Source organism: Rousettus aegyptiacus, unplaced genomic scaffold (assembly GCF_014176215.1).
Source record: "Rousettus aegyptiacus isolate mRouAeg1 unplaced genomic scaffold, mRouAeg1.p scaffold_m13_p_8, whole genome shotgun sequence".
NCBI classification, from domain to species: domain Eukaryota; kingdom Metazoa; phylum Chordata; class Mammalia; order Chiroptera; family Pteropodidae; genus Rousettus; species Rousettus aegyptiacus.
Window position 1 is genome coordinate 58,479,490 of NW_023416311.1, and position 17,297 is coordinate 58,496,786.

At 32.8% G+C, this 17,297-nt stretch overlaps 1 protein-coding gene across 3 annotated transcripts in view; it reads right to left on the bottom strand.

Annotated features, from left to right (window-relative positions):
• Nucleotides 1-17,297, bottom strand: part of ADGRV1 (adhesion G protein-coupled receptor V1) — a 473,598-nt gene that overhangs the window by 138,815 nt on the left and 317,486 nt on the right. For all 3 annotated transcript variants that reach the window (XM_036225348.1, XM_036225347.1, XM_036225349.1), the window contains one exon: nt 14,911-15,089. In XM_036225348.1, coding sequence (XP_036081241.1) covers nt 14,911-15,089 — 179 coding nt within the window. The remainder of the gene's footprint in view (nt 1-14,910; nt 15,090-17,297) is intronic.

Here is a 17,297-nt window from a genome sequence, read left to right on the forward strand (position 1 = left end):
TCATACATTAAAATGTAATTTTTTTCTTGGATAGGATAAAGATATGTTAATAGAGAAGTAAAAATTCAAGATAGACAAAAACTAACAGCCTTAATATAGCCCACCTCACTTTCAAAAAAAAGGGGAATGAACAAACAATCAGAAAAATTAATGCAGGAAAATGAATAAGCAATTCACAAAAGAAAGAAAAATACTAAATAAACTTATGCAAAGATATTAAAACTCATAGGGCTGCATAAGGATAAATAAGACCATATACTTAGTATAACGTCTGACACATAATAAATGAAGCTATTGCATCATAACTAATAATTAAAGAAATGAAAATTAAAGTAACTACATATATGTGTGTATATCTGTCTATCTACCTATCTATCCATCTATATCTATATAGCTCACATTGGCAAACACTGAAAAACACTTATGATGCCCAGAGATGGTAAGAATGTAGGCAGCAACTCTGTCATAATTTGTGATTTGAGTATAATTAGGTGCATTCATTTTGGAAAGCACTTTGGTAGTATATTTTAAAGTAAAAAATTACATATGTATCCTTTGAATGAGTCATTTCACTGCTCAAAATTCATCCAAGGAAAATATTAACACAAGCATAAAAAGATACCTATATAGGGATATTCATTACCACAACGTTATAAAGAAAAACTGGAAACAGTCCAGAAGTACATCGAAAGAGTGCCGATTAAATAAATATAATAGTTCATTATAGTACTAAATGTAGTTGATATATATTGATAGAGAAAACTGTCCAATAAACAAGGAGTAAATGGCAAAATGGTACATATGGTATCTCATTTTTGTTGTATGTGTGAGTCTATGTGTGTGTGAGTATATGTGTACACATGTATTAGAATATACATAGAAAAAAGATAAGAAAAAACATATGTTAAATATCTTTGGGATAAGGTTACAGGTTAGGTTTTATATTACTATAATACATATAAAGACTTAGAAAAAGCTATTGCTGGTACTAACAGAGTTATTCTAAATATACCTATGTAACACTAATCTCTGGGAATAATGTTAAAATAAATGTTTCTGGAGACGGAAGGATATAGGCCCTACTCTTTCAACATAAATAAAGTTAAAGTTCTATTTTTTACAACTCATGGCCTTACCAACAATGACTCCCTGGAACTAAATGAATAATTAATCTTTTACTTCATAATATATTCAAAATTAATTTAATTTTTTAATTTTAAACTTTTAAAATGCCTGTTATGGACCGAATGTTTGTGTTCCCGCCCCCATCCACGAAGTTCTGTTGAAACCCTAACCCCCATTGTGATGTATTTGGAGGTGGGGACTGTGGTAGGTAATCGTTGTTATATTAGGTCATGAGATTTAGGCTTTGTGATGGGATTTATTCCCATATAAAAATAGGAGGAGACTCAGGCTCTCTCTTTATCTGTGTACATACCAAAAGAAGGCCATCCGAGGGCTTCTCTCTTAAGTGATGTTTGTGCGAGAGGCTCCTGTTTAGATATGGCTGCTGGGCTCTGCTTTTAAATTCAAACCCAGTTAGCTACCAGGAGTCCTTCTTCGTAGGTATCTTCTTTCTCTGGGTCCAAAATGTTTATTGTTTAAGTCATCCAGTCTATGGCATTCTGTTATATCAGCTCATATTAAATAAGACAGTATCCAGGAGAAAAGACAGCAAGCTTTAGAGGTATTTTCCCCTTACTTATAAGAAAAACAAAACGAAACGAATTCCTAACTTAGGTTGATAAAAGCTTTTGATTTTCAGAAATATTAAAGTGTTTGCAATCCTAATGTCAAAGACACAAAAGAAAAGGATAGAAATAATTTAAATGATAGTTTCATATCGCAAAATGGTAGGCTACCTTTCAGTAATTTACAGGGTCAATAATATTTAGCCAGGCTTGTCTGATAGGTTATGTGTAATTACCACTTCATATGAGACACACATTCACAGACCCATACATGAGGCTCTCACAATTGACTCCTCCTCTTGCCAGGTACTGCACATGCATTTTCTTCAGATGCATCATCTCACTCAATCCACATCACAATCCTTATACCTGTTCCACAGATGGCTCTCAGAAGGTAACTGAGATGGCTGCTCAGAGTCACAGAGCTAGAACATGTCAGCAGTATCTGCCCCTGATCATTCTACTGTACTCCGATCAAAGAAAATTTCTAGACATATTTAGTACAATAAGTTTGCAAAAGTACGCTTTTTTTTAAGGTCCCTACACTTCAGTACCTGGGTGTTCTAGATATGAGCGCATTTACTTAAGAGTTGGATGCTTGTACACTAGAAATGAGTCCGAGTTACATCTGGCCATTGGTGTTTATTTACATGTGTCAACTGGCTAGAACAACTAAATAAGTATTATTTTTACTAAATGATGCTACTTGCTAATGCTCTCTTTTACACAGAAGGATACTTCAGGAGCTTGAATGAGTGGTAAATAATATATAATTTAATTCAAATATCAGACATGGTGGGATTGGTTCCTCTGACATCTTAAATAGTGTTCAATGAATTCTTTGTGGAGATAGATGAGGAAGGTAATATATCTATGAATTTCTTCAGTAATTATGACAGGTAAAATGACTGTAGGGATTCTTTAACTTAGATTGTTTAATTGATATTAGGAAATTCTCATCTTTGACTTCTATTGCTAACTTTTGTTACTTAAATGTTTTGAGACTATGTTTTAAGTATTACACTATCAAGAGGACACAGCTACAAAATACAAAAACTCTTGTAATTATTATTCAAATTAAACCGAATACTGATAAATGTATGCTAGAGAGGTTATTATGTGTCTTTCCTTCATTATCCACAGCTACCAGCAGCTAACAAGAAACTTTGTCATGCTGTTTTGACGTCAGCCATACCAGGTCACTATGGTGAGATCACTTGTGGAGAAAAGAATTTCATGTTTGTGGGCATATCATAAAGACATGATAAAGATCTGCATTCCTTGATGCAAATTAATTTGACAATCTTCACGAAATGACTAATTCCTAGGCAAATATAGGCCACCAAAATTGTTCCCATTTGATTTAGAAACCTTAAACAGATCAATTTCTTTAGAAGATTTTTATAATCTACAAAAAGGAAGAAAAAATTTTAAAGTCCTTCTTTAAAGCAAGTAAAATGCTACTACCTAAATCAAATAAAGACAATACAAAGAAAAATATAGATAAACATCACTCATGAATAGTGATACAGTAATACGAAATGAAAGATAAAAAAAAAGAGAATTCAACTCAATATTAAGAAATTAATACAATGACCGAGAAATATTTCTTCCAGGAATGCTAGGTATATTCTAATGATATCATACATCATATTAATGTATTGAGATACATTAATAAAATCTTTTGATTGCCTCCAAAGAAGCTGAAAAGGCTTTGACAAAATTCAACAACCATTTACAATAAATAAATAGGAATTAAGTGATACTTTTTAAATTTGAAATTATATATATATTATTTCTAATGCCAAAATCTTATTTAATGGGGAAGATACAAATAGGTAAATATCTTATTTAATGAAGAAACACCAGAGGTATACCCACTAAGATCAGGAAAAAGACAAGGATTCCCACTATCTACTCAGACACCATTCAACATCGTACCACAGGTATTAGCCAATGAAACTACACAAGAGAAATCAAGTAATGGCATAATGGCTTAAAAAAATAGAAAAAGTAAAGTTATCTCTGTTTGAAGTTGATATAACTGTATCTGTATCACTGGAAATATCCAGAAAATCAATGATAAAGTCAAACAGCAAAGTAATTCAGTAAATTAAATTAAATTATTTTGTGTAAACAGAATAGTCAAAAAAATCATTTACAATAACAAAAAAGACTAAACATGTAGAGATAAATTTAACAAGAAATATTCAAAGTCTATGCTAACAAAGTTGTAAAACCCTTCAAAAGACACAAAACTAGACTTGAACAAATGAAAACGTAACCTTTGTTCTTGTATAGAATGACTCAGCGTTTACAAAGATAGCAGTTTTCTCTAAGTTAATGCAATGCAATCCCAATAAAACTACTAAGAAACAATTTATGAAGTTAGACAATTTAGACATAAGTTTACATTAAAAAGTCAACATTCAAAAAAAAAAAAAACCACCAGGAAAACGATGAAAAGGAAAAAAATACTGGGAGTATGGAGAACCAGATTTACCACGGCATTAAAACATACTAAAAAGCCTCGATAATTAAAACTGTGAGACTAACACAGACAAAAAGATGTGTGGAATACAATAGAAAGTCTAGATATAGACCCAAGTATGTATGGAAATGCAGTATATGATAAAGGTGGCATCTAAAAGCACGGGTGTAAACATGGGCTGTTAAATAAATAATAATGGGTCAACTAGGTAGACATTTTTTAAAAGATACAATATCCACATATACAAAAAAGAACGAGATACAAATATATTAGAAATTTAAACATAAAAAAATAATTACACCATAGAAGTACCAGATGAAAGTACAGGAGAATTCCTCTTTAATTTTAGTTTCAGGAAAGGCTTTCTAATAATGAGCAAAAATGCACAGACAATAAAAGAAAAAAATGATAAATTGGACTAATTTAAGAAAGTTGCATGGCATGAAATAACATAAATGAAATATGATAAGAATATTTTCCACATAAGTAAAACGTGATAAACATATTTTCCACAATTACCACAGATAAAGGATGATATTTATAATATATAAAAATAACTCTAGAAATGAAGGACAGGAATAACAGATGAAAATGGCAGAATGAGGACCTCTGAAAATCCTCTGCTTAATAAAGATAATGAGAAAGCTAACAAAAATTTTCAGAATCGACTTTCTCAGCACTCTGGAAATAAACCAGAGACTTGCAGCAACCCAGGAAACATATATTTTAAAACACAAACAAAAACCTTCAAAAGCTGAATCTTGGTAAGAATAGCAAGCTTTACAGCAGTTTAACTTGCTCGAGTTGCATACTCAGCTCTAGTTTCATGTGTATTTCATGAAAAATAACAGCTCATATTCCTGGGAGAGTCTGGCAGCCACTAGGAAAGGGGGCTGTGTGGCAAGCAAAACGCAGCTGTAGTTCTTTCATTTCCAAAGAAAGCCCAACTTGCAAGGCTCTCTGTATTTGACCTGTCTCAGAGTCCAGCCAGTGCAAAATTTGTTCTTTGGGTAGGAGATGAGAAATAGGAGGTACGAGGAGGGTTTTTTTTTTTTTTTTTTTTTTTTTTTTTTTTTTAATTATAAACATTAAGGCAAGTAATTTAACTCCATGGCTATCTGAGCCAGTGTATAACAACAGGGGCAAACAGACAAGCCAAAAAAAACTTAAAAGAAAAGCTGGAGCATGAAATGGCCACAGAGACTTTAAAAGTCTCCAATATACTCCTGAGAATTTAGAAAGCCACATGGATAGCCAGAGTTGTGTTCATGCTCAAAAAGAGCTGGCAAGGCCCCAGGCTCTCTCACCCCTGGTTGGCCTTGAGGGTATACATGAGCAGGAAATGAAGTGCCATCTCCAAGGCAAGTTGTCAGCTGTCTGGTGGAATGCTGAAGTCATGTTTCAACATGCAAACATGGAAGGATTTCTTGGTTCCAGGTATTTAAGGAAATATCTCTCAATCATTAGCTGACCACTCACTAAGTTAATAGAACAATGACTTCAGTGGCCACATATGATAAATAATACAGATCTTCAGAATTAGTTCATGAAAGTCAATAAACAAACAACTACTATAATAAACAGAAACAACAACAAATCCTGAGGAGGAGAGAGAATATATGATTTTCAGATTTTCCATGTTACATTACTTAGAAAATCCAGTTTTTGACAAAAATTACAAGAAATGCAAATAAACAAGAAAGTATGGTTTGTATACTAGGAAAAAAGCAATAAAAAAAAAAAAAACCTATGCCTGAAGAAAACCAGATCTTAAACTTATTTGACAAAAACTTTAAATCAGCTATTTATAATGTTAAAATTAATTTTTAAAAAGTATAAAAAACTAAATGACTATATAAGAATGATGTCTCATGAAATAGAGAACACCAATAAAAAGAGAGAAATTACAGAAAAAAGAACCAAATAGAAATTCTAGAGTTAAAAAGTATGATAGCTAAAATAGAAGTTGTACCAGAAGAGCTCGACAGTAGTTTGAGCAGGTAGAAAAAAGCATAAGTAAATAAAATAAGTCAGTCAAGATGATCAGGTCTGAGTTAAAAAAAAAAAAAAAATGAGCAGAACCTTAGAGCTCTGTGGGGCACCAACGAACGTATCAACACACACATGAAGGAAGAGATAGCCCAGGAGAGAAGAGAAAGAGACAGAAAGAATATGTGAAGAAATAATGCTGAAAACTTTCCAAATTTGATGAAAAACATTGAACTACACATCTCACAAGCTCAATAAATTATAAGTAGGATAAAACAGAGAGAACCATACTCAGACAGACCACAATTAAACTCTTAAAAAACAAGGACAATGACAGAATTTTGAAAATAGCCAATTAAATTATATGACCCAACAAGTCCACTTGTAGGTATATACCTAAGAGAACTGAAAACATGTACATACGAAACATGTACTTTAATATTCTGTGATATTCTTGGAAAATATGCATAATATCCATCTAATCATGATAAGACATTAAATAAATCCAAGTTTGGAGACGTTCTATAGAATAACTGACCAGTACTCATCAAAAGTAAAAAACAAGATAATGCAATTGTCAGATGTGAGGAGACTAAAGGGAAACAACTAATGAATGTGATGTGGAATCCTGAACTGGATTTTGGAACAGAAAAGAAATTTGGGATAAAAGTGGTGGGGAAAAAAAGGTCTTTTATTTAGTTAATAGTATTTTATCATAGTTAATTTCCTGGTTTTGATCATTGTACTATTATTGTGTATGTACGCTGGCTAAAGGGTATATATGAACTCTGACAATTGTTGCAACTTTTCTCTTTAAAATTCTTTCAAAAATAAAAGGTAAAAAAAAAAAGAAGACTGATATAGATAAATAGAACGAGTTTAAATAAGAGCTACTAAGATGCAAAAGCATGTTATATGAGGACGTACGTGAACAAATCAGAAGTGTTTAGCTTGGAACAAAAACTGTGACAATCTGAAAGATTATCGAGTTAAAAATATAAGGTTATCTTTTGTTTCTTGCTTGTTTTTGGTATAAATACAGCAATTAGATAATGAGCCAGTGTCTTAAAGATTTCTACTTTATGGAAAAAGTCCTGGGAGGAAACGCATTCTTTCTCACAGAGGAGTTCAAATATAAAGTGAATAAACATTTGTCAGCAAAGGTGTAGGGATTAAAATCAAGGATTGTACAGGAGCTGAATTTAATGCTTTATAAAGTTCTCTTTTTGTCTAGGTTCTACCTTAAGTGTGAAGAGAAGGATCCAGGAATAAGAGAAGCCATTGGAGACATAAAATAAATCAAAGCATCAGCTGGATTTATTCTGGGAAAGAGAAAGCAGTAGACAGAAAAGCTGAGGTTGTTGCTAGAAAAGAGAAAGCTAACAAAAGATTAGAAAATGAGGTGAATATTAGTATAATGAGTTGTATAATCAGTCGCCATAAAAGGTAGAAAAAACTGAGTATGTTCAGAATAAAAAGTTCAATAAGCTAACAAGTCTTTAAACAGGGGTTTGAATCATGATATACTTTTGAAGACATGCCTAGAACTTTATTAAGCCAAGCAAGATATTTTCCAGCTTTTTGTTGCTATGATTCTAAAACCTTTTGGGGAAGCACACCTTCAATATCTCTATTTTGGAGCTCTGAATGAATGGAAAATGCTAGTCTAAAGTTGGTATTTGTAAGTGTCTATATGTGCATATATACACATCGTATGTATGTATGTATGTATGTATGTATGTATGTATGTATCTATCTATCTATCTATCTATCTATCTATCATCTATCATGAGTGTGTGTACCCACGTACAATAACACACTCCTCACCTGAGCAAATCCATGAAGAGGTCCTGAATACTTTCTTCTTCCATAGATTTACAGTAATTTTCTCCAATCCTCAGACAACAGGTAAATAGCCTCCTTATATTAATAAACATTTTTTTCATGATTCTCTTTGTAAGTAATTTAACAAAAATATCATATAATATCATCTTTCATACAGTTCTATTACTTCTAGTTAGTTCTAATTTACAAGCATAGATTTGTCCTTTATATTAACAACATTTCTCCTAATATAGCTAGCAAAATTAGATTGTTTACAGAGAATTGAGTAATTTATAAAATGACTAATTCAGCTCAGGAGCGGGATAATCAGAAGGTCATAATTAAGATTTGTTAAGAATATATAAAATAAAACATAATGCTGAAATATTAAGAAATTGAAAAAGTAAGACTGTAATCAAAAATTAAGTTATGTATTTTTTCATTGTGAGCAAAGAAAATCTTAGCTTAAATAAAACTCACTTAGGTCTTTGCACATAATAGTTACTGAATAAGTATTTCCTGATTTTTAAGTTTAAATTCATATAAATTAGCAAGAAAGAGAAAAAGAGCAAGTATTTTGGAAGTACAAAACAACCTATCATCATTATTATGTAATTTTTACTGTTATTGACATTTATTAATGTATCAAGGTATTGTAGCTCAAAGGTAGAATATTGAGATAAGTAATGTCTTCACTAGCCTCCCTTCTGGATGGCAGGACTCTGAAATTCATTCTAAATCACTCTATCCCTTCACGGTTACATAACGGTGACCTCGGATTAATGGCATATTATCTATTTAGGGACAATTCTCAGGGCCAAATTACCTTTGCTTCCTTCCTTGTTCTTGATTCAGTCTTATAGTCTCTTTCCTTTGCATTTTGGATGATAAGGCTAGGGATTTTCCTTCAGCTTGTTTCTTTTACCTAAAGCAGCCAAGAGGCCAATTCAAGAAAAATAGGTGACTACTTCCAAAGACACTTAATAGAGACTACCTCTGGGTACTCTCAATAGCATTATTTCTAGTAAAAAAAAAAAAAAAAAAAAAAAGGTAAATTGTGACATAAGAGGAAGAGTAAAGGGGTAGAGTTCTTATATGTGATTGAAGTTAAGTTGGCAGCATAAAATAGACTGTTATATCTAGATGATGTTTTATATAAGCCTCATGGTAATCACAAGGCAAAACCTGCAGGAGATATACCAAAAATAAAGAGAAGGAGAGCAAAGCATACCACTAAGGAAAACCTCCAATTCACAAAGACAGCAAGAGAAGAAGAAAGGACCCTGGGAACTACAAAACAGCCAGGAAACAATTGGTAAGATGACATTAGTATAAATACTCTGAATTAAAATTGACTCAATTCTCCAATCAAAAGGCACAGACTGGCTAAATGGATAAAACAACAATAACAACAACAACAACAAAAACAAGACCCAACTATACTCTGCTTCCAAGAGAGCCACTATGAGTAGCTTCAAGGAAACACACGGGCAAAAAATATATTCCACTGAGTGCAAGACAAAATTGAGGAGGGGTAGCTATACTTATATTAGATAAAATAGACTTTAACGCAAAAGGTAATGAGATAGAGAAGGCCATTACATAATGATAAAAGATCAATTCATCAAGAAGATATAATACAACGTAACATGTACATGTAGAACCTAAACAACGAAAATGAAAACAAACTTATAAATACAGAGAATATTTTGAGGTTTCTAGTTTGGAGAGGGTTGAGGAGGTCGGTAAAAAAGGCCAAAGGGTTTAAGAAGTACAAATGGATACTTACAAAACAGTCATGGAGATATAAAGTATAGGATAAAGGATATAGTCAATAATATTGTAATAAATATATAAGGAGGCAGAGGAATACACAATTTATTGAGGGGGAATCACTTTGTGAATTACATCGATCTCTAATCACTGTGCTGTATAATTTAAACTAATGTATTATTATATACTGATTATAATTGAAAAAAAATCTCATCGAATTGTACACTGTAAATATGAGCAACTAATTGTCTATTACATTTCAATAATAATAATAAAAAAAAACACCAAAAAAATCACACAATAAAAAAGAGAACAATAATAAATATTGATGCATCCACACTGGAGCGCTCAAATATATTAAACAAATAATAATGTGAAAGCTCAAACAGGAAAAGATACAATAATAGTCTGGGACTTCAACTAAATCATCCAGTTGAAAATCAATAAGGAAATTCTGGACTTGAACTATACTTTAGACCAAATGGACCTAACAGACATATAGAGAGCAAATCACCCAACAGCTGCAGAATGCACATTGTTTTCAAGTACATGCAGAACACTTTCCAGGATAGGTCACAAAACAAGTCTTAACAAATTTAAGAAGACTGAAACCATATCAAGTTGCAATAACAGGAAGAAAACTAGAAAATTCAAATATTATTCACAATAGCCAAGACATGGAAACAACCTAAGTGTCTGTTTATGAATGAATGAATAAAGGTACACTAGAATATATTCAGCCATGAAAAAGAAGGAGAGCCTGCCATTTGCAACAACATAGACAAAGGGCATTAAGCTGAGTGAAATAAGTGAGACAAGAGAATGACAAATACAGTCATATATTGCTTAACAAAGGGAATATGTTCTGAGAAATGTGTCGTTAGGCTATCCCATCATTGTACAAACATCATAGAATGAATGCATTTACACAGACCTAAATAGTGTAGTCTACTACACACTTAGGCTATATGATATAGCATATCACTCCTATGCTGCAAATCTGTACAGCATGTTTGTACTGAATACTGCAGGCAGTTGTAGAACATGGTAAGGATTTGTATATCTAAACATAGAAAAGTTACAGTAAAAATATGATATAAAATATAAAAAATTATGCCTTTTACTGGGCACTTACTGTGGGCTTGTAGGACTGGAAGTTGCTCTGGGTGAGTCAATGAGAGAGTGGTGAGTGACTGTGAAGACCTAGGACATTACTGTACACTACTGTATACTTTTATAAACACTGTCTCACAAGCTCTACCCCTGCTTCCTTCTGACAGTGTCAGAAATAGAACAGTGAAGTTGTCAATGCTGCTCCATAAACAGGGATGTGGGCTGGATTATTTGGAAATATTGAGGAAAAACAGGCTGGGTAAGGCACAGATCACCAAAATCATGACTGTCAGGAGGGAATGAAAGGTGGACTATAGGAATGAGAAATTAAGATGCAGGGATTATCATGGTAATTTGGTTCTGGCTATTGCATGTTGGAGCGGTGGTCAGATTAAGGAACTTTTGCAATATTCATACACAAAAAAGAGGATGTTTAACAGAGAGAAGGTTTGAGGACTCAATATTTTGACTTAGCAAATTTGTTTTTGGCTCCACTGACCCTAACAGGCACAAAGAGCTCTCTCTGGCACTGAATTGATAGAAGAAATAAAACTTAGATTTATGCTTTACATCAATACGATCTGAAGATATTTCCTAAGTAGAGGGACAGTCTCCACACTACCACAGAAAGCTTCTATTAAAGTGGCAGTGGCACCTAATACTTGTTAAGACAGCTCCTGTGAACCTGTATCCTGTACAGGATCTTAGGTCCACAATAAAGAATTTATAGCAATGCACTCTGAAGACTGTCGTTCTAGATTTGGGAGGGCTGTTGTACTCTCTGAATACGTAGTACTGGGAGGAGAGGCTCCACTGTGCTGAAAGAGGTCAGTGGCTGACTGATTGGGATGTAATCTGTGCACTCAAAGTTGAAGTGCTGTGAGTGAGAAGGAATCTACTGCCAAGCCCCACAAATATTGTTCTTGCCAAAGGAAAAAAAGTTCCTCTTTAACCACATTTACTTTCATTTCTTATAGGAAATTCAGTTCTATTATAATCTTCTGTATCTGTGGTTCGTCATTCACCAAAACATCATTATACACTGCATGACTATACTGTATGATCTCACTTACATGAGGAATCTAAAAAGTCGAACTCATAGAAACAAAGGTTAGAATGGTGGCTGGCAGGGGCTGGGAGTGGGGGAAATACTGGCCAAAGAGTACAAATATTGAGTTATAATATGAATAAATTTTGGGAATTCAATGTACAACATGGAGACTTTAGTTAGCAATAGTTGCTAAGAGAGTAAATCTTAAATATTCTTACCATACACACAAAAACAGTTATAGGAGATGGTGGACATGTTAGCTAACCCCATTGTGGTAATTCCTGATACATGTATCAAATAATCACAGTGTACACTTTAAACTTACACAATGATATATGTTAATTATATCTCGATAAGCTGGGGAAAATTTTTTTAAATAAATAAAATAAATGTATAGCGCTTTGCACAAATGAAGAAAAAAGATAAAACCCAGACAGCAAAAATTATAAAATTTTAAAAGATGAGCATAGAAATTGTAGAAATTGAAGCAAATTTTAAAAACAAATGTGCAACAGAGAATATCAAGAAGTCTAAGTTTAATTTGGGAAGGAACAGTAATATCGATAAACCTCCAGCGGGATTAATCAAGAGAGAAAAATAGTGAAAGACAGAAATTATTACTATCAAGAATGAAAAAAAAATGAATCTTTACAAATCTTAAAAACATTAAAAATTTGAATAGAGGAAATGGAAACATTCATAGAAAAAAACAGTTTATCGAATAGGCTCAGAGAGAACTAGATATAGAAAATATGAATAATTTTATATGTTTTAAATAATGTGCATCTGTAATTAAAAGTCTTCTTGTAAAGAAAACCTGCAGCCTACCTGGCTTTACATATGAAGTCTTTCATAATATCAAGAAAGAACACCAATATTGCAAACTTTCAGTTAATTAAATAAGAGATCACTTCCTAAGTGTTTTTATGAAATTAATATAATCTCAGTTGCCAAATTTTACAAAAATGTTTAAAAAATAACATCTTGTATATATTAATGCATTTAAGATCTATTTAGAGAAAATTCTTCATTACAAAGAAACTCTTTAGTATTATGAAGTAACTAACTGAACAACAGATGAGCTGTTACTTCACAGCCACAAATCCTATCATTACCTCTAGAGAAAAGGCATGTTTTTAAATGACATAGGCATCGAATATTTTACATAAGTACTTTATATAAGTAAGGTAGTAATTTATATTCCTACATTGAGATTAAAGTGATACAGAAAAATATAGAATTCTTGAAAAACTGTAAGAAATTCACATAGGGACGACTTAGGAATAATATTCTATGTTTATGAAGGAGAAAAATGATCTATAATGCTTAAAATGTTAGTCACTTTTGATCTAATAATCCTATAATATTAAAAACAGATAGAGGTTAATGTATTTTACATTCCACTTACTACAACTGAGCTGGTCATAAAGAACTTTTTGCAAAAAGTCTCGGAAGGCAAATAACTTAAGAGTCAGTTGATTTAGACATTCTTGCATAATAGTTTATTTCTCTTTAAAAATCCTTTTATAAATATTGAGAGTTTCTTCAAATTAACCCCACGTTCATCAGGTCCCATTTATCAAGCCTGGGTGGATACACATGCAATGCTAAAATTGCCGCCAAGTCAGTACTGTCTTTCCAAGGAGCTCATGAAAGGAATGGCCTGGGGGCCACCAGGGCTTGCTTATGGTTACTTCGTATTTGACAAAGAATGATGCAGAATTTTCTGAAATTAATACTGGCAATCCAAGGTTTAAATTAATGCCAGGGGTAGTAAAAGGTCATAATTTTTAATAGACATGATCATTCCTTTCTGGACAATAAAGGCTTTTAAAATTTTATGTGGACAAAATAGGTTACAATACTATAAAGCAATCAGTATGAGATAAACTCACCAAATCTCAATAAAAACACAAAATTACTATATATGGTATCTCAGTGGGTCTATGTATATTATAAAGTTTCCTTTGGTTGAATGTGGTGTCTGATATATGTCTGTGATTGCCCATGTGTGAAATATACCTGCATACATTAATAACAAGTCCTTATTAAGTATATAACGGACAATCATATAGATCAGAGGCAATTGTAACATTAAAATGACTTCTGCTTAGATAGTGTTGTTTACTTTCAAAGATTTTTCACATCTATTAAGTAATTTTTATCTCCACAATAAACTGTGAGATAATTAATGTTGTCCTTATAAGATTGTGAATAGGCTATTTTCTCTTATTTAGAAATGTTACTTTTTCTTCTAATCCTTAACCAGGGAAGCTGATTAACCTTTATTATTACAAATATTTTTTCTTTTATTTTTTCCGGCATGTGAAGTTAATAAAAGAGGCTGAGTGGTCCTCAAAGCTGTAAGATCCCAGACTTAGGATAAAGGCATGCATACATGTACACATGTGCATGTAAAGATGTGTTAGATTTTAAGACTACTAGTGTACTTTAATATGAATATATAAGAAAGGCCCAGTTGACTTTGTCTTCTTCTCATGTACTTTTGCAGACACTCTCAATTTCCTCTAATATAGTCTTTTGGTATTAGGGATCTTATGAATAATGGTGCTTACCACCCCTATTCCCACTCCCGGAAAAAAAAATCATATCTCTTATATGATGTGCCACACTCTAAATTTTTCACTTATTGTTTATCAAAATTTTCAAAGTTCCCTGATTTCTCTAGATATTTTTAGCTGTCTCAATCTGATAAACTAAATTATGCTAAAGTACAAATTACTGCAAACTGTTCGATATGGCAACTCACCTGAGAAACCAAAATCTCTCAAAGGAAATGGAGAGACTGTAGTGTCCTATTTAAAGGGATAGAGGAAGTAGAACTTCAAACAGTGTGGAAGTAAAGCAAAGATCTTCCCTGCACTCTTTCAATCATACTCTTAGTCAACTGCTTCCACCATTAGTCATAAAGTTGTCTGAGTACGTGAAGGCTAAGTGTTGTGCCTAGATGTACTTACAGGTCACCGTGGATGAGTCCATAGATCTGTGGCATGCTCTGATGATAGATTCCTCTCAAAATCACTATGAGTAGAATCACCACAAAAGCTGGAAGTCCCCAACTCAGAAGGAAAAATAGCAGATATCGCCTCTCTGTATGTTCATCATTCATCACCAGTACATACCAGAAATTCACAGACTAAGAAAGGAAACAGAACATAAAATGAGCATGCTCTGGTCTAATGACCCAGGACACAAACTCACCTGGTTTAGGCATAATTATCAGTCAGGAAAAGGCTAGGATCTACTTACTAATAATAGTTTTGAATTGATTTTTTTTAGTTAGTTCATACATTTATACTTTCATATACCCAAGACATTTAGGATGTCTCAAAAGTCTGAAAACACTGGGAAAAATCATTAATTTATTGTATTTTTTATTTTCTTAATTCGCTTTGATTTGATCTGTTATAATGTGTGATTGTTCTGTAAATGTGTCTCTGAAGAAACATACAATATTCAAACCTACTTCCCAGGTGAACAATTTCATGATGATAATGAAGTAAATAGCTCTATATTTCCAGAGTTTTAGATAATTTTTGTCTATTGAGGGCTTATCATATGGCAGAGCCAGGCACTGTTCTAGGCCTCTGAGCAGGAGATACAGACAAGTAAACAGAAAATAACTGTACAGTAAGAAAAGTACTGTGATGGGTAGGTTTTGCAGCTGCTTTTTCCTTCTCAGTTTATCACCTCTTCTTTTTGCTCAAGTACTTGACAAATATATGAGTATTCACTAAATTTAGGGGACCAGTCTAGATACTGGAGATACAGCAGTGAAAGAGATGGGGGGAGGTATTTACTTTCTCAAATCTTAGTTTCCAAAAAAGTGGAAAAAATAATTAAATGGAATATTTATTTTATATGTTATTTCTTATCTTATTAAGGTAAAAATATAAAAGGAGCAAGTGTATAGAGAGTGGAGGGGGTGAGGGGACACATTAGATAGAATAAGGAAGCTGAGGCCTGGAAACATTATTGACCCCAAATCCCATACCAACCTTATATCTAAGCCAAATCCAGAATGTTTATACTCTGCTTTCTAGTGTTCTCTTTCCATAAGGAGCACTTATGTTCAATTATAATTTAGTATAAGAACAACACTGAATGTAATATCATACATACTTCACACAATAGTATTATTCACTGGATAAATCCCCCTTCTCAATTTCACATGGTGTAAAGAGTATGAGTACAGATGAATTACACACACAGACACACACACACACACACACACACACACACACACACACGGAATAGTCTTGGAAAGTACCAACAATCTCAGAGCCTCAATTTCTTCCTGTGTACAATGAGAATATTTAAAGATTAAATGAGATATTATATATAAAGTGCTGAGCACCAAAAAAGTGATACCACTTCCCTTAAATCTTTATTAAGATGACAGATAATATAAAAGACAAGATAAATAGTTTAAGAGCAAAAGTAAGCAGTAATACAACGAAAACTCAACGTGAAAATAAGCGCAGCTGCTGTGTGTGGAAAAGCTTTCACGTGATTTTTGCTGAGATTTCCAAGTAAGATTCCACCTGGACCAAATTAGCCTTGAGGAATTAGTATTGATTTGGCTAAACGAGGAAAGGATAAATATGTTTGGTTACTTGGAGATTTTGTTTCTGAATTTTATTTCCTGGCAGCACTCCTTGTATTTATGTATAAATACTTACATCTGTAATTATGAAGCATGTTATGAGTTGTAGCTTACATAACTTTGTTCTAACTTATTTTTTTTAGAATTTTTAAAAATTAGTTTCAAGTATACAGTACATTGATTAGACATCTACATAGTTTGGAAAATGGTCCCCTCCAATTGCTCCCTCCCTCCCCCGACCCTCCGCCTCACCAACGTATTCATTCTAATTGCTTTCCCTATGCCGTGTTCCTCATCCCCACATCTATCCATCAGCTACTAATTTGTACTTCTTTAAACCTTCACCCCATTCTCCCAGACTCCCAAACTCCCTTTCCCTCTGCCCATCACTAAACTGTCCACTATATTTGTGAGTCTGTTTTTGATTAGTTTGTTCTTTTTATTTCTTAGATTCTGCATATAAGTGAAATCATATAGTGTTTATTTTTCTCTGCCTGACTTAAATACCTTCTAGGTCCATCCAAGCGATATGTTTTCCCATACCCTTTCTTTTAGTCTGTCTTTTAACCTGAAGTGAGTCTCTTATAGGCAACATGTAGGGGTCTTGTTTTCCTTTCCATTCATCCACTCTTTTAGTTGGAGCACTTAATTCTTTTCCATTTAAAGTACTTATTGCTAGGAATGTAGTTGTTACCATTTTTATTCTTGCTTTTGATACATGCTTTTTCTTCTTAAAGA